This window comes from Mus pahari, chromosome 21 (assembly GCF_900095145.1).
Source record: "Mus pahari chromosome 21, PAHARI_EIJ_v1.1, whole genome shotgun sequence".
Taxonomy (NCBI): Eukaryota; Metazoa; Chordata; class Mammalia; order Rodentia; family Muridae; genus Mus; species Mus pahari.
In genome coordinates this window covers 43,403,388-43,427,514 of record NC_034610.1, presented here as the reverse complement: position 1 = coordinate 43,427,514, position 24,127 = coordinate 43,403,388, and the positions used below count along the sequence as shown (strand labels likewise).

Genomic DNA, 24,127 nt, shown 5'->3' with positions numbered 1-24,127 from the left:
CCTGGAATTCACTCTGTAGACCAGGCTGGCCTTGAACTCAGAAATCCACCTGCCTCTGCCCCCTAAGTGCTGGGATTAAAGGCATGCGCCACCACCTCCTGGTGATAAATACATTTTTAACTTACAGTATTTTAAACTTGTGATGGGTTTGCAGGATATTATCTCATTTTATTGCCATCTCTTTACGTTGATTCTTTCTAGATTTCACCTAAGATAATGCTAAGTCTAAAGTGTTTGATAATAGGGCTGTTGGGATGACTCAGCAGGTAAAGCCTCCACCACGCCTGATGGCCTGAGTTCTAGCTCTAGTCCCCAGATGGCAGAATGAGAGAGCTGACTCTTGTAAGTTGTCCTTTGACCTCTTCATAAAGCCATCCCCAACAAATAAATAAATGTAATCCAAATGAAAACTGTTTCACAGTGCATTCTTGTGTTCTGTGAATGTTATCATCATAGATTTCAGCATATTCCCTTTCCCTTTTACGCTCTCTGCTAGGCTAGTTCTTCATCCTGCTAAGCCGTGTGTGCTGTGCTAACAATGTATAAAGCATGATTTGAGTTTCAAGTGCTTGCTTTTTGTTTCATACCAAGTATACCAGGCATATCATTAATAAAATGAGAAAATTAAGTATGTGGTATGTTACAACCTAAAAAAAAGCTGTCCAATAATGATTTTTATTAGAAAGATCAATATGCTGTCTTTTATGTTGTAGCAAATATATTTCAAGTAGTTCAGATAGAATTTTCATAGTTGATAAAGCTAAAATGACCACATTAGCCTCAGTTAATGCCTCAGAGTCTTGATATTTTCATATATATATTCTAACCTTCATAACATTGTTACATGTGGCCTTTGGCAGTAACAAATCAGCCCAAAGCTTAATTTTTTAAGATGTATATTTTGGCAAGAAAAATATGGTAACAATATAATGCTATTGATATCAAACTATGTGCATTCAGGTTCTACATGGAGTCTCTCTTGACCTAGCAGCTTCAATGTTTCAAGTCTATTCAGTTACAAAACAATATAGATGTTGTGAATGGTTCACATTGTGTCTACCCCAGTCAAGAAGCTGGAACAGGACTGGGGAAAATAAACCATAAGGCCTGGCCTAGCAACCCTCTCACTCTAGTGAGGTCCTACTTCAAGGGCCACCCTGTGCTGGGGACCAAGTGTTCAAACACAGGCGCCTACAGAGGACAGTTACATTCAGACCATGGCAGGAAATGATAAAAAGGAAGACTGGAGAATAGAAGCAGGCTAAAGCCTTTCAGTTTTGTTGGTATAGCGAGAGATATGCAGTCATCAATACAGGTAGAGAGTAATTGAAGACATACTCATAGAATCATTAGGGCCAGCATAAACTTTGATGCCCTTGTAGTGGAGCCGGGTATATACTGCTACTAGGCATATAAACTTGAGCAAGTTCCCTGAAAACTGTGTTGCTCGTGTTCTACATTTGTAAACTGGAGATGATGGAGCAACAACAAGAGATTGTTGTGATGACCCAGTGAGCTGGCACACACAATGCTGACACACTAAGTGCTAAGTGTCCTGTTGTTGTCAGCCTTAAAGACAGAATTGGCAGTAACCAATTCAGGCAGAAAACCATCTGTCTTTGGACATAAGGGCCATTTCATCAGCTCTAATCTTCTAGGACGGAGTAGTCACTTTTATTTTAAAGCAAGAAAAAGCAGTCACCCTACACTTGGCCCTTTGTTTCTCTCTTCCCCTTGGAGTTGGGAGAGGAGTAAAATCAGGGGTCACAGAGACTAGTCCTGTTCCTTCACGTCGCTTACTCTTTAGAGAAATCTGGGAACGTTCTCTGGGCCGGACATCTCTGAATGCAATGAATATGTGAACCTTTAGTCAGTTGACTGGGAGTGCAAGGCTGCCCCTTCCAATTCCCAGCCATGGATAAATAGAAATGGTGACACCTTTGCAGAAATGTTTAGAGGCTTCAGTGAAGTAGTACCCCAAATGTTCTTGGCACATAATTAGTGTCTAAAAAATAGCAGATGTTCTAAAATAGATGCTAATAGTAATAAGTTTCCTATTTTAAAATGTAAGTTCCTCATGGAGACTTGAAGTATTAATCATTCATGCTTTCCTATCATTACATTAATAAGATAATTATATTGCTCAAAGCCACAGAGGAGCTGTGTGAGTAGGAACTTCTAGTGCCCTGTGAAGGTGAGGTAGAAGTGAACCTAGCGATGTATATAGTGCAGCAGGAACCAGAACAGGGTCACCATGTGGCAATGGATATGTGCAGCGTGTTAAGATCCATAGCTAAGTGGCCATGTCTGTGTTTCATAGTTTGTACTTAGTAATATTTATTGCATATTTAATATTTATTTGGTATATTTAAACTATATACTGTTATTTAATCGAGTTATATTTAATCTCTTATGCCGTACATCTCCTTCAGCCTTCATTTCCTCTATAATTTTTATGACATTTAAATGTAATTAAATAGAAGCCATTCACATCATGTCTGGCACATATAAGATATTCAATAAATTTTAGTTTTCTTTTTAAAATTTTGTACTTATGTTGTAGTTTTACAATAAATTATATCTAATATTTATGATTAGAATTTATAAGGTCTAGTAAAATCACAGACAATGCAAAATGTCTAAAATTTATTTTTAAATGATTTAGCAAAAGTATTACACATACATCTATGTAAAGAGAGGAAGCTAAGAAAATATTGTTAATTTTTAATAGCTGTGAACTAGAAGGATATATGGTATTTAAATTATTTCAGTCTTTGAATTTTTGCATGGATTGATAATTTCAAAATAAAAAATTTCATGAAATAGTAAAATATTTACTCATGCTAAATATGATACTAAAATATTTCTTACTAATGCCTTTTAATAGTGTGACTTGATATTTAATTTGGAGTAAGATAAGAATCAGTTATTTTATTGCAAAGTAGGAGGATGATTTTTAATTGGATTTTGCTAACTTAGAATCTGGACAGAATGGATTACCAATAAAATACCTTTATTACTGTCACATTCCCCCATGGGATCTGCCTGCCTGTGTCTTAGCTCTGCTGTGGCTGGTGTGCTTTTGATCCCTGTGCTTATTAGCAGAGATTTCCACAGGCAGATTCTTCTTCTTTTTCCCTTCCCTAAAACAAAGGTCAGCAAAAGTAAACAGGTTGTATAGCTGGCTGTGTAGCCGGCTGTGTCCTGGGTCTCTCCAGCCGCTTGTCCGTGCCCTACCTAGCCCCTTCCCCACAGAGAGCACAGGGAGATAAGCAGACAAGCATGGCTGAGCTGCAGCCCTGTAGCACCCCACCACTGCCTGTGAGAAGTGTCTAGTTCTTCCGAGGCGTTCCTCTGTGCCTAGCTGTATGAGGTTAATGGTTAACCTTCTCAAGGCCTGCGGCTGAATTCATACAATGATCAAAGATGCATCTAAATGCTACACCTTTGAAATGTATTAAACAGTTCTGTCAGCCAAGCATATTTTTGTATGTTGCTGAACAGTTTGATGATATCTCTAATATTAGGAGGTTATCTCAATGTAGTTGCCTTTGGCTTTTTTTAAAAGAAGGATATTTGTTCCCTTATTTATTTAATTCTTTCAAGGACACTTAGTTTTAAATGCATTTTGTGTTAAGAGAGCACATTGTTTGATTCCAGATAGACTTGTATATTTTATTGTTTATCTCTAGCCATTGGGATCTGCTAAATAAATGTTTACAAATGTAAGTAATCTTAAATTAGATGGAAAATTATGACAACTTTGGTTATCCTAATGATAAAAGCTCAAAAACATGATCTCACTTTAGTTATGTTTGAAGTAGGCCTTAACAAAACTGAATTTAATGCATCCTGTTTAAATGAGAAACTGTTTCTAAGGAGAAACTGCTGTTTTGGTGGAAAGTAGAATGGCCTGAAAGCCTTGGGGAAGTTGTACTGGGGTCCCTATCAATGCGTGGGTCACACAGAGGTGTTTTCAGTTTGTCCTACAATTACAAAATAACATGTAAATGTTATAAATTGTTAATTATTTCCCAGATGACATGTATAAATCCTGTATCAGTTATTGCTGTATTGGAGAAATCTTTTCATGAAGTGAACTATAACTTTGTAAGTTAAATGCCATGTTAAAAAAACAAAACCAAACCCCAAATAATTTCCTGTAAAATGAGAGAACATTCATTAGTTAAAGAAGAACTTGTGAGACCTTTTGATTTTAATTACCCTGATTTTTGAGTACAGAACATTTTCAGAATTCTTTAGTGAAACAGTTTCCTTTAAGAATCAACCCGAGTGCACGTGTAGTCCACAGCCTGACATGAGCGTAAGATTAGGAAAGGGGGCGAGGGGTGATCCTTGGCTCAGTGCAGTGTGAAGCTGCTTTGATCTGAATTGTGCTGGTTAGTTCCAGGGCAAATGTTATGGATTTTGACAGATAATTTGCATGGCGGTTTTAAGAGTTCTGTTCTATAGTTCCAGTAAGGCAATGAAATAAATTTTGTTGTGTGTGCTTCTGTTTTCTTAAGGCTATGTCGCTTTGCCTTTGCTCTGTAGTAGAGTAAAGCTCATCTGAAAATGAGACCAGGCTCAGTAAACTCTGAGTCAATATCTAGGACGGCGGGGGGCCCAGTCAGAAGCAACAGTGAGAAGGGCTGAGGGTGACTGCCCAGGAACCAGGCTTCGGAGAGCTGCCCTGGACACTGGGCCAGGGACCGCATCTGTGCAGCAGGGACCGCATCTGTGCATTGCACTTTTCGAGAGTAAGGAGGTAGCTGAGCAGAAAGCCTTGGTCTTTCCTCCTGCTCGCTGTTTACACAAGAGTGAGGCTGTTTACTCAGATCAACTGGGTTCTACGAGTCAGCTGGTCATGGTTTAATGTGCCTCCAAAGCTCAGTGGCAAACAATTCATACTCGAGGTCTGTCCTGAAACTCCAGTTAGAGTGTGGCTGCAGCTTAATGGAATGGACTATACAGAGAGTATAAACCATATGATTTATCTTACAGTCAGCATTTGTCTTTCTGTTACTTAGGCATGTGTGCACCTGCATGTGCGTGTGTGTAAACCAGAAACCCTTTGCAGGTAGTGGAAAGGGGAGGTGTTTCTCAGAGGAGAACCCACAGGGTCTGAGGGAGGAGCTGAGGGTCCTTCACTCTGGGTACCTGCTGCTGCTGCTTCCAGCCCCTCTTGGGGGTGACTTTCCTTTCTTTTCTTCACACTTCCATATCCTGTCACAAGAAAAGAAACAGCATTGTTGGTCTGCTTTTTCTGTGTTTCTCTCTCCATCTTTGTCTGGCTCCTCGTGTCTCCTCTCTTCTCCTCTGTCTGACTGCTGGCTCCTCCCTATCTTTGTGCCCAGTGCCTGCTGAGTAGGGAGTAAAGAGACCGGTTATAAGCTCTGCAGACTGTCTACAAGCATGCAGCACTGCTGCGTGACTTCATAGCTGTTCAGCTTCAGAATGGGAACATTAACTACTTCATGTGGTGTGGCTAAGGGACAGTCAGAGCCCAGCTGGGCAGAGGCTGGAAGTCTAAGGATTCTTACTGTTTAGACGTGATGCTCTGGGGTACCCTTGCTAGGGAGTGTCAGCTACCCGTTCTTCTGCAAACTCTCACTAGCTCTGAGTCCCGCTTTCCCAGGGCAGTTAACAGTCCAAATGTGCATAGGGTGTTCTTAGGACATTACTGATCAAGACACTGACTCTATTTCATAGGTGGGCCCATGACTTCACCTCGAGTCTTAGTGTTGGATTTTGTGGGCCATTAAGCAATCAACTTCTTTTGTTACCACAGGGATGTCCAGTTTCTTGAAATTCACTTGAAAAATAAAATTTTTTCAATTTTATTTCTTTTTAGTAAAATATTTATTTAAAGAGGTTTCATGACTCTTTGTACTAATTAACAATGAGCTTTATGGGAGCGTTTTCTTTACTCCTCTTGTTGAGATGTGGCGTTCTTTATCCATCATCCATGTGCCTGTGGACTGCAGCCATGAGCACTCCCAGAGCCAGCCTTCCATCAACCTAATGGCTTTCTTTAATTCATCATGTACTCTAGGCTTGATGCTTGCTTTGATGAATGGGAGCTTGCCTCTTGAAAATATTGATCTGATTAAGGTTTTAATTGAAATATTATAATTAATTCATTTTGACAGAGAAGCTAAGTCTAGAATTTTTATTATGTTTCACCTTGAACATTTGTAAGCATGGTATTACTTCTGGATATTTGTGGCTGTTTAAAAGTCATCTTTGAAAACTGTTGAGTAGTTTTCCAAAATTAACCATTAATTTATTTAAGCTTAATTTTTGTTACAGTTATTAGCTCCAGAATCAAAACCAAACAAAAAGCAAACTAGCTTTCCATTGGTGCCAATCAGTGAGCATTAGGTAATAGCTGATAAGTGTGGATGACTTTTACCTCGTTGTAAAACTGTTTGCTAGGCTATGATTTTTATCTTTAAGCTCCCCTAAAAGTGGTAAGAATTAAATAGTGGGCCCATGACTTCCTCATGTGTCTTAGTGTTGGATTTCATGTGTCATTAAACTTCTTTTGTAACCACAGACATGTCTAGTTTCTTGAAAGTCATGGCAAAAGATGAGTGTGTTTGGTGACAGAAGGAGGTGAGCACTTGCCAGTTAGGAAGAGACTGCGGCAGCTGAGAGCGAGAGCTGAGTGCTTACAAACATACTAAAAGAGGGAGGGACGTTTTTGAAGTTTACGTTTATGCTGGCTCATCATTTCCTGAGGGTGTTGGTTTTAAGTGTAAGTTGTTTGACTAATGGAGTTTTGGCCTGAGCTTTAGCGTATGGAATTTTCTATGGTGGAGATGTAGGGGAACTGAGTTGATGCAGGCCTGTTTTAAGCTTCAGAGTATACATCAGAACTACCCAGAGAATCATAGGTGGTGCCTGTATATGATCTCCTGAGCTCCCCTGATTGAGTAAAGAGGTAGCGGGCATGGTATTATTAGACCGTGTACTTTCAGAACTGAACTGCTGCTCATTAGGTATGGCATCGAGGATTGTGAGATTGTCCCTAGCCTAGTCCCTAGGCTGAGAAATGAACTTAAACATCTGTGTGTGCCATGAAATTTGGGTGATGATCAAAAGCAGATTTGCGTGTGTGCGTGTGTGTTGTGTGTGTGTGTGTGTGTGTGTGTGTGTGTGTCTCATGCCTTGAGACAGGGTCTGTCAGTGGAACCTGTTTCCCTGGAGTAGGTTAGACTGGCTGCCATTGAGCCTCCTGACTTTGTCACTACCATATCAGGTCTGGCTGTTTACATGGGTACTGGGAATGGTGTTCAGGTCCTCATGCTTGTGTGGCAAGCACATTACTGATTAAGCTAGCTCCCCAGACCCTCAAAAGCAAGTTTATAAAATAACATGAAAGCACCTTCCACTGTGCTACCCTGAGTAATCTTGCTGAAGATAAAGTGGACACTCAGTCTTGGATCATCTTTATTTTTTTATTACTGGGAAGAAGGAGCTAACATTGTATTTCATTGCTTTCTACTAATAACTTAGAAGAAAGCCTTGTAGGCGAAGATAATTCACAAGAAATAACAGCGCGTTACTTCACCTCTGGGACTTTGTCTCTAACGTATTTGTCCCTCCCCAGAGTCTTGCTGGAGTCAAAAGAGTGTAAGTTCTCATTTGTAGCAGTCTTGGGCAGTGATTCCCACAGTACTGTCCCAGGACAGCCACCTAACCAGCACTTAGGACTTGCTTCTTCCAAAACTTCTTGGGCAATTCCAGAGCCCTTCAGTTTGTTTGTGCTAAGGTGAGTCTGATGTGAGTTTAAGTTTGAAAACTAAAAATCAGTGATTCAGTTGCTGGGTCATACCTCCCTCTATAGTGGGGACTTAGTCATTGATTTTGTTTGTTTGTTTGTTTGTTTTGAGACAGGGTTTCTCTGTGTAGCCCTGGCTGTCCTGGAACTCACTCTGTAGACCTGGCTGGCCTTGAACTCAGAAATCCACCTGCCTCTGCCTCCCAAGTGCACCACCACCGCCCGGCAATTTTTATTTTTATTTTTTTTTAACATTTCTTCTCAGTTGATTTCAGTGTAACCAGAGTTAAGAATCACTGCACTATTGACATTGTTGGTTTTTTCTTTCTGCCTGAAAGTGCTCTTGGCCTAAGGGGAGATTTATCAAGTCTGTGTCTGTTGAAGTATACTTAAGAAGCATTGCGTTTACATGGTAGCTCCTAAACTTAGTTCACTGGGCACCAACATTTCCTAAGGTCAGCTTTGCCAGGAATGCCCCTGAGCTGGAATTTTCAGGCACAGCTGAGGGATGAGTCTGTGATCCGTTATTTGGGACTCTGTGTGCGGGGCTGGCTTCTGTTACCTGGCACGTGCTCAGGGTGCTCATTTGTTTTTTTCATTTACTCCTGGGCATCCCTTGGTGGACTGTGGAGTAGACACTGTTTCTCAGTGCTAGGGATTAAACCCATGGCCTTTCACATGCCAGTTTAGTGTTCTCACCGAGCCGTGTCCAGCCCGTGTCAGACACTTTTATACATGCAAAAAGTGCAAAGAATAAGACTTAGTCTCTCAGTTGAAGGAGCTTAGAGGCTATGAGAGGATGCTAGGTCTGTAAATTAATCCACAGATCCAGAGACATGGCCCATTCTGAATTTCATTGTTTCATTAATCATCCCACTTATTCTACTTAAATATCTCTCTAATCCATCGCTTCTTCGATCACTGCTCTCTGCACATGAGCACAGCACAGTGAGTGCACTGACACAGCAGTGTCAGCCTAAGCTACAAGAGATAGCCCGACTGCTGGCTTCTCACACAGCACCTTCCTCGTCCCCGATTCTGAAAGAAGTGACTTTTTTTGCCCTTTGTTCTAGAGACTTGACCGTTAGCAGCACAAGTGGAAGGTATTACGGTGGTGCCGTGCATGTTAAACTGTGAAGCACAGCTCTACCTAACACACATGCAGCACACAGAAAGTAGCCAAGGCAGGACCTTGTCTTTTCTGGTGGCAGCAGAGCCAGGAAGAGTTGATAGCTAGCTCGTAGGCTGCAGTTAGTCAGGGGAAGGATAAGAGTGCTTTAAAAGTTTGCTAAATTCACCTCTTGCCTGAACTTCAGAAGTGTTACTATAGATATTTCAGATTACATCTCAGTGAGACAAACTAGCTTCTGCTTAATTCTTTAAATAATTTGATATTCTAGTTAATAATGCTTTATACTTGCTTTGTTAAAGGACAGTGGGGTCAGAAGGCAAAAAGTAACTTGTAATATAATCTCCAATTTAAATGAAAAATGCTCTACAGTTCTGTCATATTTTAATCATTGGAGTCTTGTCCTGTATTTACTTCCCATCAGAGAGCTTAAATAGTCGGTGATTTTATCAGCCAAGAGACAAAAAGGCACCAAGTAGTGTATATGCTACCAAAACAAACATTTCACTGGAAAACAATGTGCCTTATCTATCTGCCCAGCTAATGGTGTCTCTGGGCGACTCCTACCAGAAGAGAACAGCCCCTGTTCTGCTGTGGTGAGTCCAGAAGAGGGTTGCCAGGAAAGAGCAGGCTGCTCACTTCAGTAAGGAGACCTAGAGAAGCACACTGTGCCGCTCATAGCTCTTGGTGGCAGCGCTTGAATGGAGTTGAGTGTATGCGTTCTGGAGGTGCACATGCTGGAACACACTCCATGGCTGCTATTACAAGTAGTTCTTCTGTTAGGAAAACTAGTTACAATTTGAGGATAATCATAGTCGGCTGGCATACTGCCTAGTTTGTCTTTTCAGATTTACCACATTTAATAATATTTTTAAAATACATTTTAGTATACCAAAAATAAATTGCAGTATTAGTGTGTGTGTGTGTGTGTGTGTGTGTGTGTGTGTGTGTGTGTGTGCATATGTGTGTACGAGCGCATGCATATTTTTTTAACTTTCTTGGCTCTTGTTTTCCTTGAGAAAACTGAAGCTTCAGAAGTAGGGTGTAGCATAGCACACCCGTCATCCTAGCACTGAGGAGTTTAAGACCAGCCTTGGGCTGGAGAGATGGCTCAGCAGTTAAGAGCACTGAGTTCAATTCCTAGCAACCCCATGGTGGCTCACAACCATCTGTAATGGGATCTGATGCCCTCTTCTGGTGTGTCTGAGGACAGCTACAGTGTACTCACATACATAAAATAAGTAATTCATTAAAAAAAAAAAAAACAGACTTGGATGCATATTCAACTCAAGGCTACTCTGGGCTACATAAGACTGTCCCCCAAAACTGAAGGGAAACAAAAGAGTGGCAGAGAAAAGAAAGGAGAAGCACGGCTCTCCCCCACAGTTGGCCACTGTCCTGTTGCTGCTCTGAATTACATACAGTCTCTCCTGCATTTTCACCTCAGGGCTTCTCATGTGTGCTTCTTAGATGCTTTGGTGACGGCAGCTTGTTTTGCTGTTTTACTTTGAGGCTTTTGGTTTTTAAAATTGTAGGAACGTTTAACATGAATTTTGTTTGAGGTCTTTTTTTTTTCTTTTAATAAACTCACACAAATACTTGATTGGTACTCCTGAAGGTTGGGTGGCTCTGACTAGGTTTGGGGCTCCAAGGCCTGCCGGGCCCATTTAGTTGCGTACTGAGCACGTCCGATGAACTCTTAAAGTCTCTCTGCCTCCTCGTGCTTGCAGCCCTGTCTCAGGCCTTTGCAGTACATGATGCCCACTCTTGTTCTCAGGCAGCATTACCTTAAGTGGCTCACAACAGCAATAACAGAAATTGTATTCCTGGGTCCTGTTGCTCATTATTCTCTTTGAAAACTTGTAAGAAGTTTACACTTTCTATAAAGATGACTTAGCTTCCTCACTACCGAAATAAACCTAACTCCACAGTGAAATCAAAGAGCTGTATACCTGGGTTATACATCTGACCACTAAAGATCCTTTGGGTGATGCCATTGACTGACCTGTGGCAGCTGGTGGCACATCTCTGTGTCTTGAAGAAGCCTCAATAACATTTTCATTATATAAAGGTAATCTAGTCTATAGTTTCTCAAACCTAGAGTTCCCTCCTGAGTGAGCAGTGTGCTTACAGATACAAGTCCAGGGCCCAGTGAGGTGTTTCTTTCCTGGTGGCCGCTAGAAAACTTAGCATCTTAGCTTCTTCCTGCCAAGCACACATGACTTCATGGGATGTATTGTTATTTATTAATCTCATTGAAGGGTTCAGCTTACTCTCCTACCTTTAACTTTCCCTTAATCATTTTTGTCATACTAAATGCATATTTTAAAAACCATTATGAATGGTTGGAACATTTTGGATACATATGCAAGATCATCTGATTATTGTTTCAAAAATGCAAATGAGTATATAACTAGTTTTTAGAAACAAAACTGTACAGTTACAAGTTTACTTTTGCTTATATAAACATCATTAAGATTCAGAAAATTTGGCCTCGGTACAATTCACTGTCTAGGAACAAGTATGCAAAAACAAGAAAACTACCATTAGCATTTCTGAGGTCTGTGGCTTGTACCCTCAATTTATTTTGAAAAGACACATTTTCAAAAGCAAAATTCTCTCCCTAAATAATCTGTAGCTCTCAGTAATCAGATAAATGAGCTATTTGTTTAGTATCTCTCTGCTACCCACACAGGGGATTATCCATAGCAACAGTCCTTTTCAAAACTTAATAAGGCCAGCACTGTGTTTATTAGGGAAATAATACCACCAGGTTAAACAAACCGTGACTGTTGGTTTTCTATGTTTGCTCTCTTTCAGAGAGACCAGCCCAACCTCCAGCAGGTTCCACACTACATCATTAGAAAAGCTGAATTATGAGATGATTCCTAGGACTCTGGTGTGCTGTTTTATAGTGTGTTTAGAATAAATGAAAAGATGTTAAGCAGACAAAGCTTTAGAAAGCTCAAGTACTAATTTCTACATTGAAAATAGAGAAAAATTTTCTGAACAACAGAAATCAGAGCTGTATTATGGTAAATATTGTTATTCTCAGTTTATAAAGGAGAAGTAGAATATAAAATAGTGGCTTGACTCTGGAAATGACGCTGATTGGGAATCTCTAAGAAAGGCTAGGCCTGAAAAGAAGGTTTCAGAATTTACAGAGATATTCACAAGAGAACAGATTCATTTTAAAGAATTTGAATTTCTGTTGAAATGTAAATTAAGCTTAAGTGCTTTTCATATTACTTGTTAAGAAATGAAGTAGAATTTAAAAAATCACAAAATGTTAAGAGTTCATCTAATCGAATATCCTTGTTTTCCAGACATGATTGCTTTGAGAGACAGCTAGGAAAAGAAGCACTGTTTCTCATCCCAAATCACCTTCAGAGTTTAACAATTTTTTTCTAAACAAAAAGGTTCTAAACTTCCATTTTATAAGCTATCAAAATGAGAACACAGTAATTTTTTAAAAGCTTGGCAGATTAGTAATTCTGTTTTGTTCTTTGAGCTATTAGAATGGGGTACATACTTTCCTTAATAGATGTTTTATGTAAATCAATGGTGGGACGGGCATTATGAGTTAGTTGGGCCTGCTGTGATAAAATCTTTTCTATGCCATATATCTACTTGTTAATAGAAGTATTTTAGCGATTGTGTTTTCTTTTTCTCCCTCTCCCTTGTGATTGTCACAGGTTCTGGAATTTTTCCAAGCCTGATCCGCTTCTGGAAACGGTGGAACATCACACAGAGTTTACTTGCGGCTTAGACCTGAGTCTCCAGAGCCCCACGCAGGTAATGGGTGCAGGTTCATGGACTTTCTACACGTACAGTGAACAAGCAGCTTTGACATGGACCCCGCGGACCCCGCGGCCCTTAGGGTGTGCGCTCTGCTAGCCTGACGTCTCTGTCTGTGACTGAGTGTGAGAGGGCAGGGAACAGAGGAGGGAGAGAGTGGCTCAGCTTTCCTCAGAAGGTCTGTCTTGTGTGTCATTGATGATCTGGGTAATAAATGTGGGGGGAGGGAGGGAGGGAGGGGAGGGTTGAGTTCTCTTATAGGAAACGGAACCTTTCCTCAAAATGTCCTGTCTAAAGTGTTGAAGACTTTGGCCTCTCCCTGAGGCAGGAGGGAAAGGGAAGAGGAAGGGGGCATGTTGTGTCCCCAGAGCTTGGCAGCGGTAGGTCGGGAGCTTGCAGTCCTTCTCTCAGCACAGGGCATCACAGCTGACACATTGTCTCTGTCTGGACTGTCTCCTCATCCCCAGCCCCCAGCCCCACGGGAGGCCTCAGACAGAGAACAAAGGAGACAATTTCTCTTTTAGTCAGTAAACTAATAGTTCCTCTTCTGTCCTCTTGAGAACTTGAGATAGTTTTTCAGAGTTCATTAAAAGGCTGTTTTAGTCTTACAAATTGTAAAGTCAGGTCGGAAATAACCTCTCAAGCTCACATGTTCCGTGGTAAGGTGCTTGGCCACATGTGGGGATTCTAGGCTGATTAAAGACTTTTGCTTCTGTGCTAAATTTTAGAGGTTAAAAAGAAAAATCCCATTTTTCACTACTATATCACACAGCTTTATTTTACTTTAGGAACTTAGCAACACAGTTCTCTTTAAAATACTTCCAATAAGCTTTTGAATATTCACATTATCAGCAAAATAATTGTTTTAAACTGTTAATAACCTATTAAAAAAGAAAATGAAAGAGAATTGTCTTCAGTGTAAATGTAATGTGCCTTAAATAATCTAGTTCCTTTTCTAAAAAACATTGGTTATTGATAGTTGAAGAGAAGGTTGTTGTATTTACTTGCTATCATACCACTGAAACGTGGCAGTACAAAAGGCTCAGACACAAAGGTACATTGAGACGCCACTGATACCTAGTTCTATTACCTGTTCTCTGTAGACGCCTTCCAGAACTGTGGTAACACCTGTAGCTCCTCTCTGTCCTTGCTTCTGGTAGTTCTTCATGGCAGCCTGAAAAATACCCACTGTTACCTAGATCTCCTATAGTCCGGAGTTATTAAAACTGACCAATCAGAGGTTTATTAATCAACTAGAACATGCATCCTTAAACAATAAGGGATTTTATTGCAAGGCATCTATTTGTCTGTAGCTTGGCAGTTGATGTGTGTCAATAGCATTCGGTTAACCAAACTTCATTTATACTAAGGAAGTGTAGCTGTTGTTGAGGGTATCTAGGCGTGGAGAAGCAGGGATCTTTAACTTGTAATCCATAATTCAGACGTGCCAGACAGGAGACCATAGAAGTAGGATTACTTCCTCTCATAGGTCCCTTCAACATACATTTTCATATGTAGAACCTTGTGGAGGTACTGATTAGAGACATTTGAGGAGGAATAAAAGTAAACATGTCTCCTGCCATTATAAAGAAGTTAGTCTGTTAAATCAGACCACTGGGTGACTGCGATAAGCCTGGGAAGGTGTATATAATTAGAATAGATATTTGACTTAAGAGGTGCAGAGGAACCGAGGCTTATCTCAGAGCTTGTTGAGTGAGCAGACATTGAGGATATGAAGAGGAAATAAGTCAACTGGCAACGAAAACAGTTTGCCACAGATCCTGGGATAAGGGAGCAGCTAGCACAAGAGAATGAAAAAAATGCATCTCTTCCTGCCTTACAGTATTAGTTTTTAAATGCTAGAATTTAAAATTTTGTATGGGCTTACTTACCATATTTTTAAAATGCTGAATGTGAGATAATTAAAGAATTTTATATTTTCCCTATATAAATATGTGTTCAGATTGTTAAAACAAAATACCACAGGCTAGGTAGCTTTATTTTTGGTAGACCAGAAGTCCTAGCTAAAGGATCAAGGTCAGTTTCTGGTGAAGGCTCTCTTGCTGACTCGATGGCCACCTTGTAAAGAACAGTAAGAAAGTCATTGTGTCTGGAGCCTAGAGAACAAGATGGGAAATGATGGGATTCAAGGAGAGACGGGAATTGCACGGGGCGTACAGACCACACTGGATTTGATAAAAGAACAGAAATGGGTAAAATTGGATTTGTCTTTGAAGGACAATTCTGGTAGCTGTAGGCTAATAGACTATAGGTAAAGTGAAAGCTAGGATGCCAGCTTGTAGTCTCTTGAAATTACCTAGAGGAAACGGATATTGGTGAGTTGGAATCCTTGAGATGGAAAGACTGATAACATATTAGACTGAACTGTGTTCTACATGCTGGGACTTTCCTATGGTTCTACCTAAAACTTTGAAGATAGAACAATGACAATCACTAATGACAATGGGCAGAGGGTCAAAGTGGCCCTTGGAAGGCAGAAGGGCAGTGGTCTGATCTTGGGAGCTTGGAGAAGAGCAGGCAGTATGAAAGAGGACAGTTACAAGGTTTGCCTGAGAGGCTGGGGGATGGCCCACTGAACCAAGTGTTTTCCATCAAAGAATAAAGGCCTGAGTTCAGATTCCTAGACCCCAAGGGCACCCACAAGTAGAAGTGTGTATCTGTAATCCCAGCACTCTGACAGCAAGATGAGAGGCAGAGACAGTAGAGCCTACAGGAGCTCTGGGGACAGCTGGCCTCGCCTCTGCAACAGTGAGTAGGAGACTGTCACAACCACAGTAGACGGTGAAGGCTAATACCTGAAATTGTCCTCCGACCTCTGTGTGTACCTACAGTCATCTATCCACACATATGCCATGTGCATGTGTACACATATACACAGTTTTTAAAAAAGATTAATGTTTGAGACATCTCATTTTGGGTATTTAAATGGGATATCTGGTAGACAGAATAAGGCTTGTTCATGGGGGATAGTTTATAAGCAAAAGTACAATAAGCCGAGTGATAGAACTTGGGCATGAGGAATTAGACACCTTTGTAAAAACTATCATTCTTCTGACCATATTTAAAGTTATATTATCTGAAGGTAATTGTAACAGTCTCCATATAAACGTATAAAACCTTTAAGACGTTTAGAAAAAGGGGTAGTTGACCAAAAATTTTAAGGGAAGATGAAATAAAGTTATCTCACAAGACTGAAAGCACTGCCTCTGTAGTTAGGGCACGACAGAGGATGCCCACCCTACAGTTTCTGTTTAGAATATTTTTGGAAGTCTCAGCCAGAGGAATTAATCAGGAAAAAGAAATGGAAAGCTCTGGGGATGGAAGGACAGCTCAGCAGTTCCTACGAGCACGTGATGCTTTTGCAGAGGAGCTGCAGTGGGTCCCACGTGATGGCTCAGAACCACCATAGCTCCAGTTCCACCTTCAAACACCCAGTCTCCATGTGACACACATGCATACACTCAGACAGAACACTCAAATGCATACAATAAGTACAGATCTAAACTGAAAAAGAAAAGAAAATGATCTCTTGTCCCAGATCATTTGCTCTTGTGTGTAAAAGCCTGTAAGAGCAATCCTATCAGCATCTGTGCTGTAAATGGTCTAGCCCATTCCAGTTAAAGGCACATTAAAAGCAAGGGAACACTGCAGAGTTGGTTTTGGTTAAAACTTTTGAACTATTAGACTATTACTGAAGAAAAGATGTTCCAACACTGTCCCGAGACCCACTTATATTCTATCTTTTCTTCCATGTTCTTGCCATACTCTTCGCTGTAAACTTATGCTTTTCCTTCCCATTTTATTTGTATTTTGTTTTAGACACTAACTTTTCTTTCCTTTCAAGCTAGGATGGTGATCTCAACCAATATTTATCCTTTTGTCACATATGTAATTTTAGTAGAGTTAGAATACAAGTTCTGCTGTGGTTCAAACCTAGTGCCTAACAAATGTTGAACTGTGGGTCTCCCTGCTCTGGATTCTACAGTCCTGTGAGTGTGTTCTGTGAAAAACACTCAGGAGGCAGATCAATTTTACCTAGGGTGATTCAAGGCTTATAAAGTTTTGGGGGACTGAGGGTAGGGACATCCAGGGTGGGCAAAGGTCATTGGCTTGGGGACTTACCGTACCTAGAATGCCTCATTAGCATGGGGAAGCATTTCAGGAATCTCAGGTGCTGGCTGAACAGGTTTTGTCAGGAGAAAGGAAATTGATCCTGTAATCTAATTGGGGCCTATAGGTGGGCTTAGAATTCTCCAGACAAAGTCAGAGGACAAGTCCTTCTGATGAAGGGAGTCTCCCTTATTGCTCTGAGCCCAGAGGCTATCCCATCAATTTTCCCACACTGAACAGCACTCCTTCCCCCTCTCTCTTTCTTTCCCCTTCCTCTCTTAATGGTTCTATTTTACTCCTTAAACTACTCCACAGTTTAGTGGCCTCAACCAGTTTGCTCTCTGCTCACAGGGTTGTGAGTCCACATCATTTCTTTTGTGTTGTCTCCCCTGGGGCCCTCACGTGGTTCCTGGCAGTTGGCAGCTTAAATAGAGCATGGTGACCTGTCTGTCCTGGCCTTATTCACATTTGTCTGGTTGCCATCTAGACCATAAAGTCTTTTGGAGAAGCTCAGCTTCATCTAGCCATTGTATGCTTCTAAGACAGCAAGAGCAAAAGATGCAAGGCATCATGGGACTAACTTGGAAGTCACAGACTACTCTGTTTTGGGGCTTGAGCTTCAAGAATCTGGAAAGAGTTTGTAGTTAAGTAAAGTTTGCCATGCTCTCCATTGTTGATGGCTTTGATGGCTAAAGTTAGTTTTGATGTCTTTTAATTATCCTTCATATAACATGTGGAAACTGATTGCAAGCCGGTGAAGTTTTACCCTTTGTTCATATTTTATTCTCTTAGAAAATACCTCTCACCTCGCAGTATCTTTCATAGCCACTCAGAAATGTCTCTACCTTGTGATCTTAACAGGACCTTGCTGATGTTATCTGTGAATTGAGTATAGTATTTATAATCCTCATTCTTCTTAATGTCTCTATTCTTAAAGATCTGAGAAAATAGGTCCAAAGGCGTTCTTACACCACCTTTCTTCTTGACAGTGTTAAGATCTCTTTAAAGGTTTAAAACCTGACAAATAAAATGTCTGCAGTCACTCTTTAAGGATAATTGCTGAGAAGAACTCTTCGTCTTCCCTTGTTAACTAGCTTACCGACCTGCACCTAAGACATTTTTTCCTTTGATATTTTTCTCTCTGATCATGATTCATACAGGCCTTGCGTTTTCTCTTTCTTCCTTTATCCTTATTATGTCTAAATGGGAGAGCCCTTTTCTGTTGTGAGGTCTGTGGTACTTGGCCTGTAATATGCCCGCTTATATAACTGAAATTCCCTTTATATATTAACTTATCTTTAGAACTCCTTGTGCTCTGCAGCATCTTTTGTAGGTTCATTGACTCTAAGTTCACAGAGTGTAAGCCAAGTGCAGATTTATGTATGTTTCTCTACACATTTCTTCCACAGTTCTTTCTTTGGGAACATGGACATTATTACTTCATTTCAGTTTATCATCTCTACATATCTAATAAAAATTTATTGTTTTCTCATGATGAAATTCCAGCAGTTACATTTGAAAGATATGTGGTCTCTCTAGAAAGCACTATTATATAAACAATGGACTTTTAGTCGTTAGAAAAAGATTTAAACTTTGAATTTGAGTATAAGCTTTCTAATTTAAAAAATGCACATTTACCTCACAAGCACAAGATCTAGAATTCAGCCCTCCAAACCAACAAGCGTCTGAGTCAAAAACATCACCCAGGTGTTTGTGACACAGCCTGTAATGTCGGCACACCGGAGCAGAGGAGCAGGTTTGCTGCCCATGTGCGTCCAGTCAGGATTACATCCTGCGACCCTGTCTTAAAGTCAGAGAACTACTAAAATGAAAACATACTTCACCCTGTGAAAAAGATGGAGTGGCCCTTTACACAAGGGTTGCTCCTTGAACTTGGAGACCCATGTCTCTCAGATGAATGTACTGGACACGGACCAGATCGTCACCGTAACTAGTCACTTAGTAGCTTTCCTGCTTTGCCTACCAGGATCTGCTGCTGGCCACGCTAGGCTTTGCAGTCTGTGATCTGGTCAGCCTTCCTGTCCTCCTGGAGCTCCCCAGATTGTACAGCTGAGGCAGCTGACGTTCTAACCAGGGCTGTGCCCTGTGAGGTGGGAGGTGGGAAGCAGATAGCGGCGCAGAGATCTGTCCTCTGGGACCAGTCTCCCCGCTTCAAAACCCAGTAACCTTAAACACCTGGCTGGAACTAAGGAGCTGTGGATGCAAGCAGTCTGTGGGAGCTGACAAGTTCTCTTGTCTCTTCCATGGGAAGATTTTTTTTTTTTTCCAACTTAACACAAGATAGCGCCACCTTGGAGGAACCTCTGTTAAGAAGATGCCTTAGTCAGATTGTCTGTATGCTAGTGTGTAGGACATTTTTTTTTATTAATGTGACAGGGCTCAGCCCACTGTGGGTAGTGTTACCCCTACTCAGGTGGTCCTGGGTGGCATAAGAAAGCTAAGCCACAGGGAGCAAGCCAATCAGCAGCATTTCTCTATGGTCTCTGCTTCAGTTCCTTCCCTCAGGTTCTTGCCTTTTAGTTCCTGTCCTGACTTCCCTTCATGCTGGACTACATACAAACCATAAGCTAAAATAAACCCTTTGCTCCCTGAAGTTGCTTTTGGTCAGTGTTTTATCACCGTAATAGAAAGCAGGACAGTACACCAGCTAATCTTAGTCCCCACCCCCAGGCAGGAGCTGGGCCCGAGTCCTGCCCTGCTTTTTTCTGGTATCCCCTGAGCTGTTCTGTTACGTGTGCTATGATGTTGGGTGTGCAATAGTCTAGTTTTCATTGTCCTGCCACTTCTCGCTCACTGTCTCTTGTGGAGGCAGCGTTTCACCTTACCCAAAAGTCTCTGTCTTTCACTGGTTGACCCTTCCCAGTCTTTCCATCTATTATTTAAAGGTCACCATTCGGATCTTTCTTTTGTCATTATAAATGTGTTACCAATTTCTTTCTTACTATCCTTCTGGAAACAGTTATTCACCAGTATTCACAATTTTCCTCTTAAGTTATAACTTCTAACTTAGGATTTTCTCTTAAGGAATAACTTCACCCTGGGGCTATCATTTAATCCCATGCTAATGATTATTGACCCAGTTCTCCAGTTGCCTTTACCATGTAATCTGTGTGTATGTCTTGCTTTTGCTCTAGCATTCCTAACCTGGTTTGGAAACCTGATTGTACAGTGGAGCCATCTAGAAGCCTATGACATCATCTAAATTTCCTTGTTTCTTTACATCCTTTAAATTCAGCTTGGCATCATGTCTAAGCTCACAGGATATTAAACCATGAAATTCTGTCACTTAACTAACTGGGTTGGTGCTAGAGCTTGCCTAGTGCTATTGGAGGCGTGCTAGCTCTGTGTTACCGTGTTAATGGTATGTAACAGAGCAGTCTTAATTTGCAAATCCACACAGTTAAAGTTGTCACTATGTCATCTTTGCCTAGAAACCTTCAAAGGGAATCTTCAGGATCTGAACTTTTAATTTTTGCTTCCAAGATACGTTATAAATTGTGCTCCTTTCTAACTCTGGTTCTACTTTGCCTTTGCAGCCCTGCTGCAGACCAGTTACATTTTATTCACTATTCCCAAGTCCCCTCACTGTTTTCCACCTCTCCCTGTAACAAATTATGTCTGTCTTTCACCTTCAGGATGATCCCGCTCTCTCCTCCATTTCGTCCCTTCTTTTTTTTTTTTAGATTAGAAATAATTGCTTTAAATTAAAAAATATTTTAATGCTAGAAGCTACATAATAGAATAATATAAAGTACTAGATATTTATTTGTGGTATATATTATTTAAGTGAATGAGTGAGTGAGTGAATGAATGAATGAAATAATGAGTCTAGAGGATTCTTCAAAGTATATTGGTCACCTGTTTACTTTTGCAGTGATTAATGTGAGGCTCATGAGGCAGAGTGTCTCTGCCTGCCCAGTCTTGTGCAGAAAGCCTGGAGAAGGCCTGGAGGGCAGGTCCTCTGTCTAGGATGGAAGCCCTAAGAAGCAGAGACAAAATTTAGAGCTAAGATGAAAGGATGGATTATTCAGAGACTACCCCATCCGGGGATCCATCCCATCATCAGCCACCAAACCTAGATACTAATGCACATGCCAGCAAGATTCTGCTGAAGGGACCCTGATATAGCGGCCTCTTGTGAGGCTATGGCCAGTGCCTGGCAAACACAGAAGTNGATGCTCACAGTCAGCTATTGGATGGAACACAGGGCCCCCAATGGAGGAGCTAGAGAAAGTACCCAAGGAACTGAAGGGGGCTGCAACCCTGTAGGTGGAACAACAATATGAACTAACCAGTACCCCCNGAGCTCNTGTCTCTAGCTGCATATGTAGCAGAAGATGGCCTAATCGGCCATCATTGGGAAGAGAGGCCCCTTGGTCTTGCAAACTTTATATGACCCAGCACAAGGGAAGGCCTGGGCCAAGTAGTGGGAGTGGGTGGGTAGGGGAGCAGGGGCGGGGGGATAGCATTTGAAATGTAAATGAAGAAAATATCTAATAGAAAGAAAAAGGAAGCTGGTGATTCTAGTATCAGCCAAGGGGTGCAGCTTGCCTCAGAGTGAAAGAGACAGGCAGGAGGTAGCTCCTCCTCTCCCTTACCTGGGCCTGGGCTGCCACCAGAAGACAGTGTCCAGACCCCATCCAGTTGATATTCAAAGTCATCACATGCTAAACAATGATGAACCTGCCCTTTTAAAATGTAAAGTTGACCATTAGTGATTTTTCCCCCCAACCCCCTTTCTCTACATCTTTCTGTTCTCTTCATCCTTGCTAAGGAGGCCATATGTCATACAGATAATTACAGTAGATTGAGCAAGTTTCCCAAGGGCAAAAGCAATTGCCTACAAAAATTGAGAGAAAATAGTCTAGTGATAAATAGAAAATGGAAAGCTTGCCAGTAAAGTAACCCTCTTCATGGATCCCTGTAATGCTTTGTTACAGGAGTGACCACATTAGCATATCCAAGATGAATTGCTATATCAGTAGTAGCACATGCAAACATTTTTAGTGATTAATAAAATTAAAGCTATAAACTCACCTCGTAATGTACATGTCTGTAGTCTCCATTTTCAGTATAGTCTTCAAGCTGAATCTATAACACCGTTAGTACTGAATATGTCCTCTGGTTTTAATATTTATTTATTTATTTATTTATTTATTTTAATGTATATAAATGGTTTGCCTGCATGTCTGTCTGTGTACCACATGTGTGCGTAGGGCCCGCAGAGGTCAGAAGAGGGTGTGTGATCACTTAAGTTTCAGATGGTGGTGCACTGCTGTGTGGTGCTGGGGATTGAGCCTGGGTCCACCAGAAGAGTAGCCAGTGATGTTACCTGATGAGAAGTAGCTCCAGCCCCTGCCTGCTCTCGGATGTTTTAGTTTTGAACTCCATTGAACACATTTGTTTCATTCCTATCTTTGGGTCTGTGTAGCATGTTGCCTAGTAGTTGGCATACAGAAGTGCTAAAATATTCACCAGTGTCCTTGATCTCAAGCACTCTATCTGTGGTGGTCTTGTGATGGATATGCCGTGGCTATATTTACCTAGTTTTGATAAAAAACAAAACAAAACAACAACAACAAAATAACCACACACACACACACACACACACACACACACACACACACAACCTGTAGCTCTGTGAAGTCTTGGTGCTAGCCCATGGGATATGCGTAGGGTGTGTTCCAGACTAACCTTGTGCATCCACTGACACCCAGCTTATACCTTCCGCCTGTACCCAGACCTCTCCAAGTATTATGGCCACGTGCTCTTCATTGCTCTCTCCCTATGTCTTTACTGTCTGTTGAGCAAGCAGCCTCTTTCTCAGGCTAGCACAGCTTTTCAGCACTGTCGCAGGAGGCGAGAGCTTTTGTACCTCTCCAGCGAGGGAGGAAATGTGCAGGCAGATTCAGTCCGGTGGAAGCAGTCCCCAAAATGTATCTTTAAAGGAAAAAAATAGCTTTCAATCAGAAACATAGCTCTGTGTGTTGTATTTAAAATTGTGCTTACTTGTGGACAACTTACATGCCAGGTGATCAAGGCTTGCATCTGCTGCTAGCCTTGGATTTTGTGTTCTGCATGCTTTTCTGACTCTGTTTGTGTTTTGTAGGTGGCAGACTGTTCCTGGGATGAAACCATAAAGATCTATGACCCTGTTTGCCTCGCAGTTCCTGGTTAAGACACGACGCTCTAGTCAGAAGCAGATGCTAACTGACGGACTTACTTAGCGTCAGAGTGCTAACTACTGAAAGGGTAGAACTAGGCCTTTATATGTACTGAGATCTCAGAATTCTCAAACTTACATTTTGAGGCATCTGATAAAGACATTGTATCATATTGTAGTCCTGGTACAGAAGCCATGTTTTCTGGAATCCTAAAGAATAATTGTTGTTATAATATATCTTGTAATGTCTATTAAAATGTTATCTCTGTATTGTAAAATGACATAAAATATGGGAGGTTAGTAGATTACATGGACAGTAATATATTTTAATATTAATTTGTCATTTTGGATGTACAATATAACCACTCCTGTTGATAAAAATCAAAATAAACCACATTTCTTGATCATACATATTTTATGACATGTCAATGAGATATGAGCTTTTTTAAAATGTACTATTTGTATGGATTTAATTTTATATTTAGTGTAGCTACAGCTCATGTTCATAAATGAATGCTAGCACAGATTTAAGTTACTTGGAAGTTATCTATTGAGTGCCACATTTGCCTGCCATATATGCTCAGTGGCATTCTCTCAGGATTGCTGAGCTGTTAGCTAGACAGTGCTGTGAGCTGAGTTTGGTTTGAACGCCTTGTATCCACATCCTCTTAGGTACTGGACCCAGGACTTATCTCTCTTAGCTAATCATGGTTTCACACATCTATAATCCCAGGCCTTGGGAAGCAGAGGCAGGAGGATTGCAAGTCTTGGGTCAGTCTGGGCTACCAAATGAGACCCTGTCCATCTCCTAGTCTAAATGAATAAATAAACTCATTAACTTAAAAAATGCCTATTGAACCAAAAGCTTTTGATCCTACAAAGGCTTCTAGTTATAGCCCTTTAAAGTGGCTTTAAATTATACTTTTTTAACATTTAATGAAACATAAATATTGACTGGGAAAGGTTAAAGTTGAAAAATTAGTAAAACAAAACATTCTGTATAGCACTTGTTTGTATGTCAAATATGCTTTATATAAATGGCAGAAATTGTAGTTCTTAAGCTTTTGGGAATGTTAATTTTGTTAATATTTATTTTTAG

At 40.8% G+C, this 24,127-nt stretch overlaps 1 protein-coding gene across 1 annotated transcript in view; it reads left to right on the top strand.

The window, feature by feature from the left end:
• Positions 1-23,446, top strand: part of Pex7 (peroxisomal biogenesis factor 7) — a 52,890-nt gene extending 29,444 nt beyond the window's left edge. The window contains exons 9-10 of the mRNA XM_021221417.1: positions 12,611-12,710; positions 22,975-23,446. Of these exons, the coding sequence (XP_021077076.1) occupies positions 12,611-12,710; positions 22,975-23,043 (169 nt within the window). The 3' untranslated portion in view covers positions 23,044-23,446. The remainder of the gene's footprint in view (positions 1-12,610; positions 12,711-22,974) is intronic.
• The last annotated feature ends 681 nt before the right edge of the window (positions 23,447-24,127 follow it).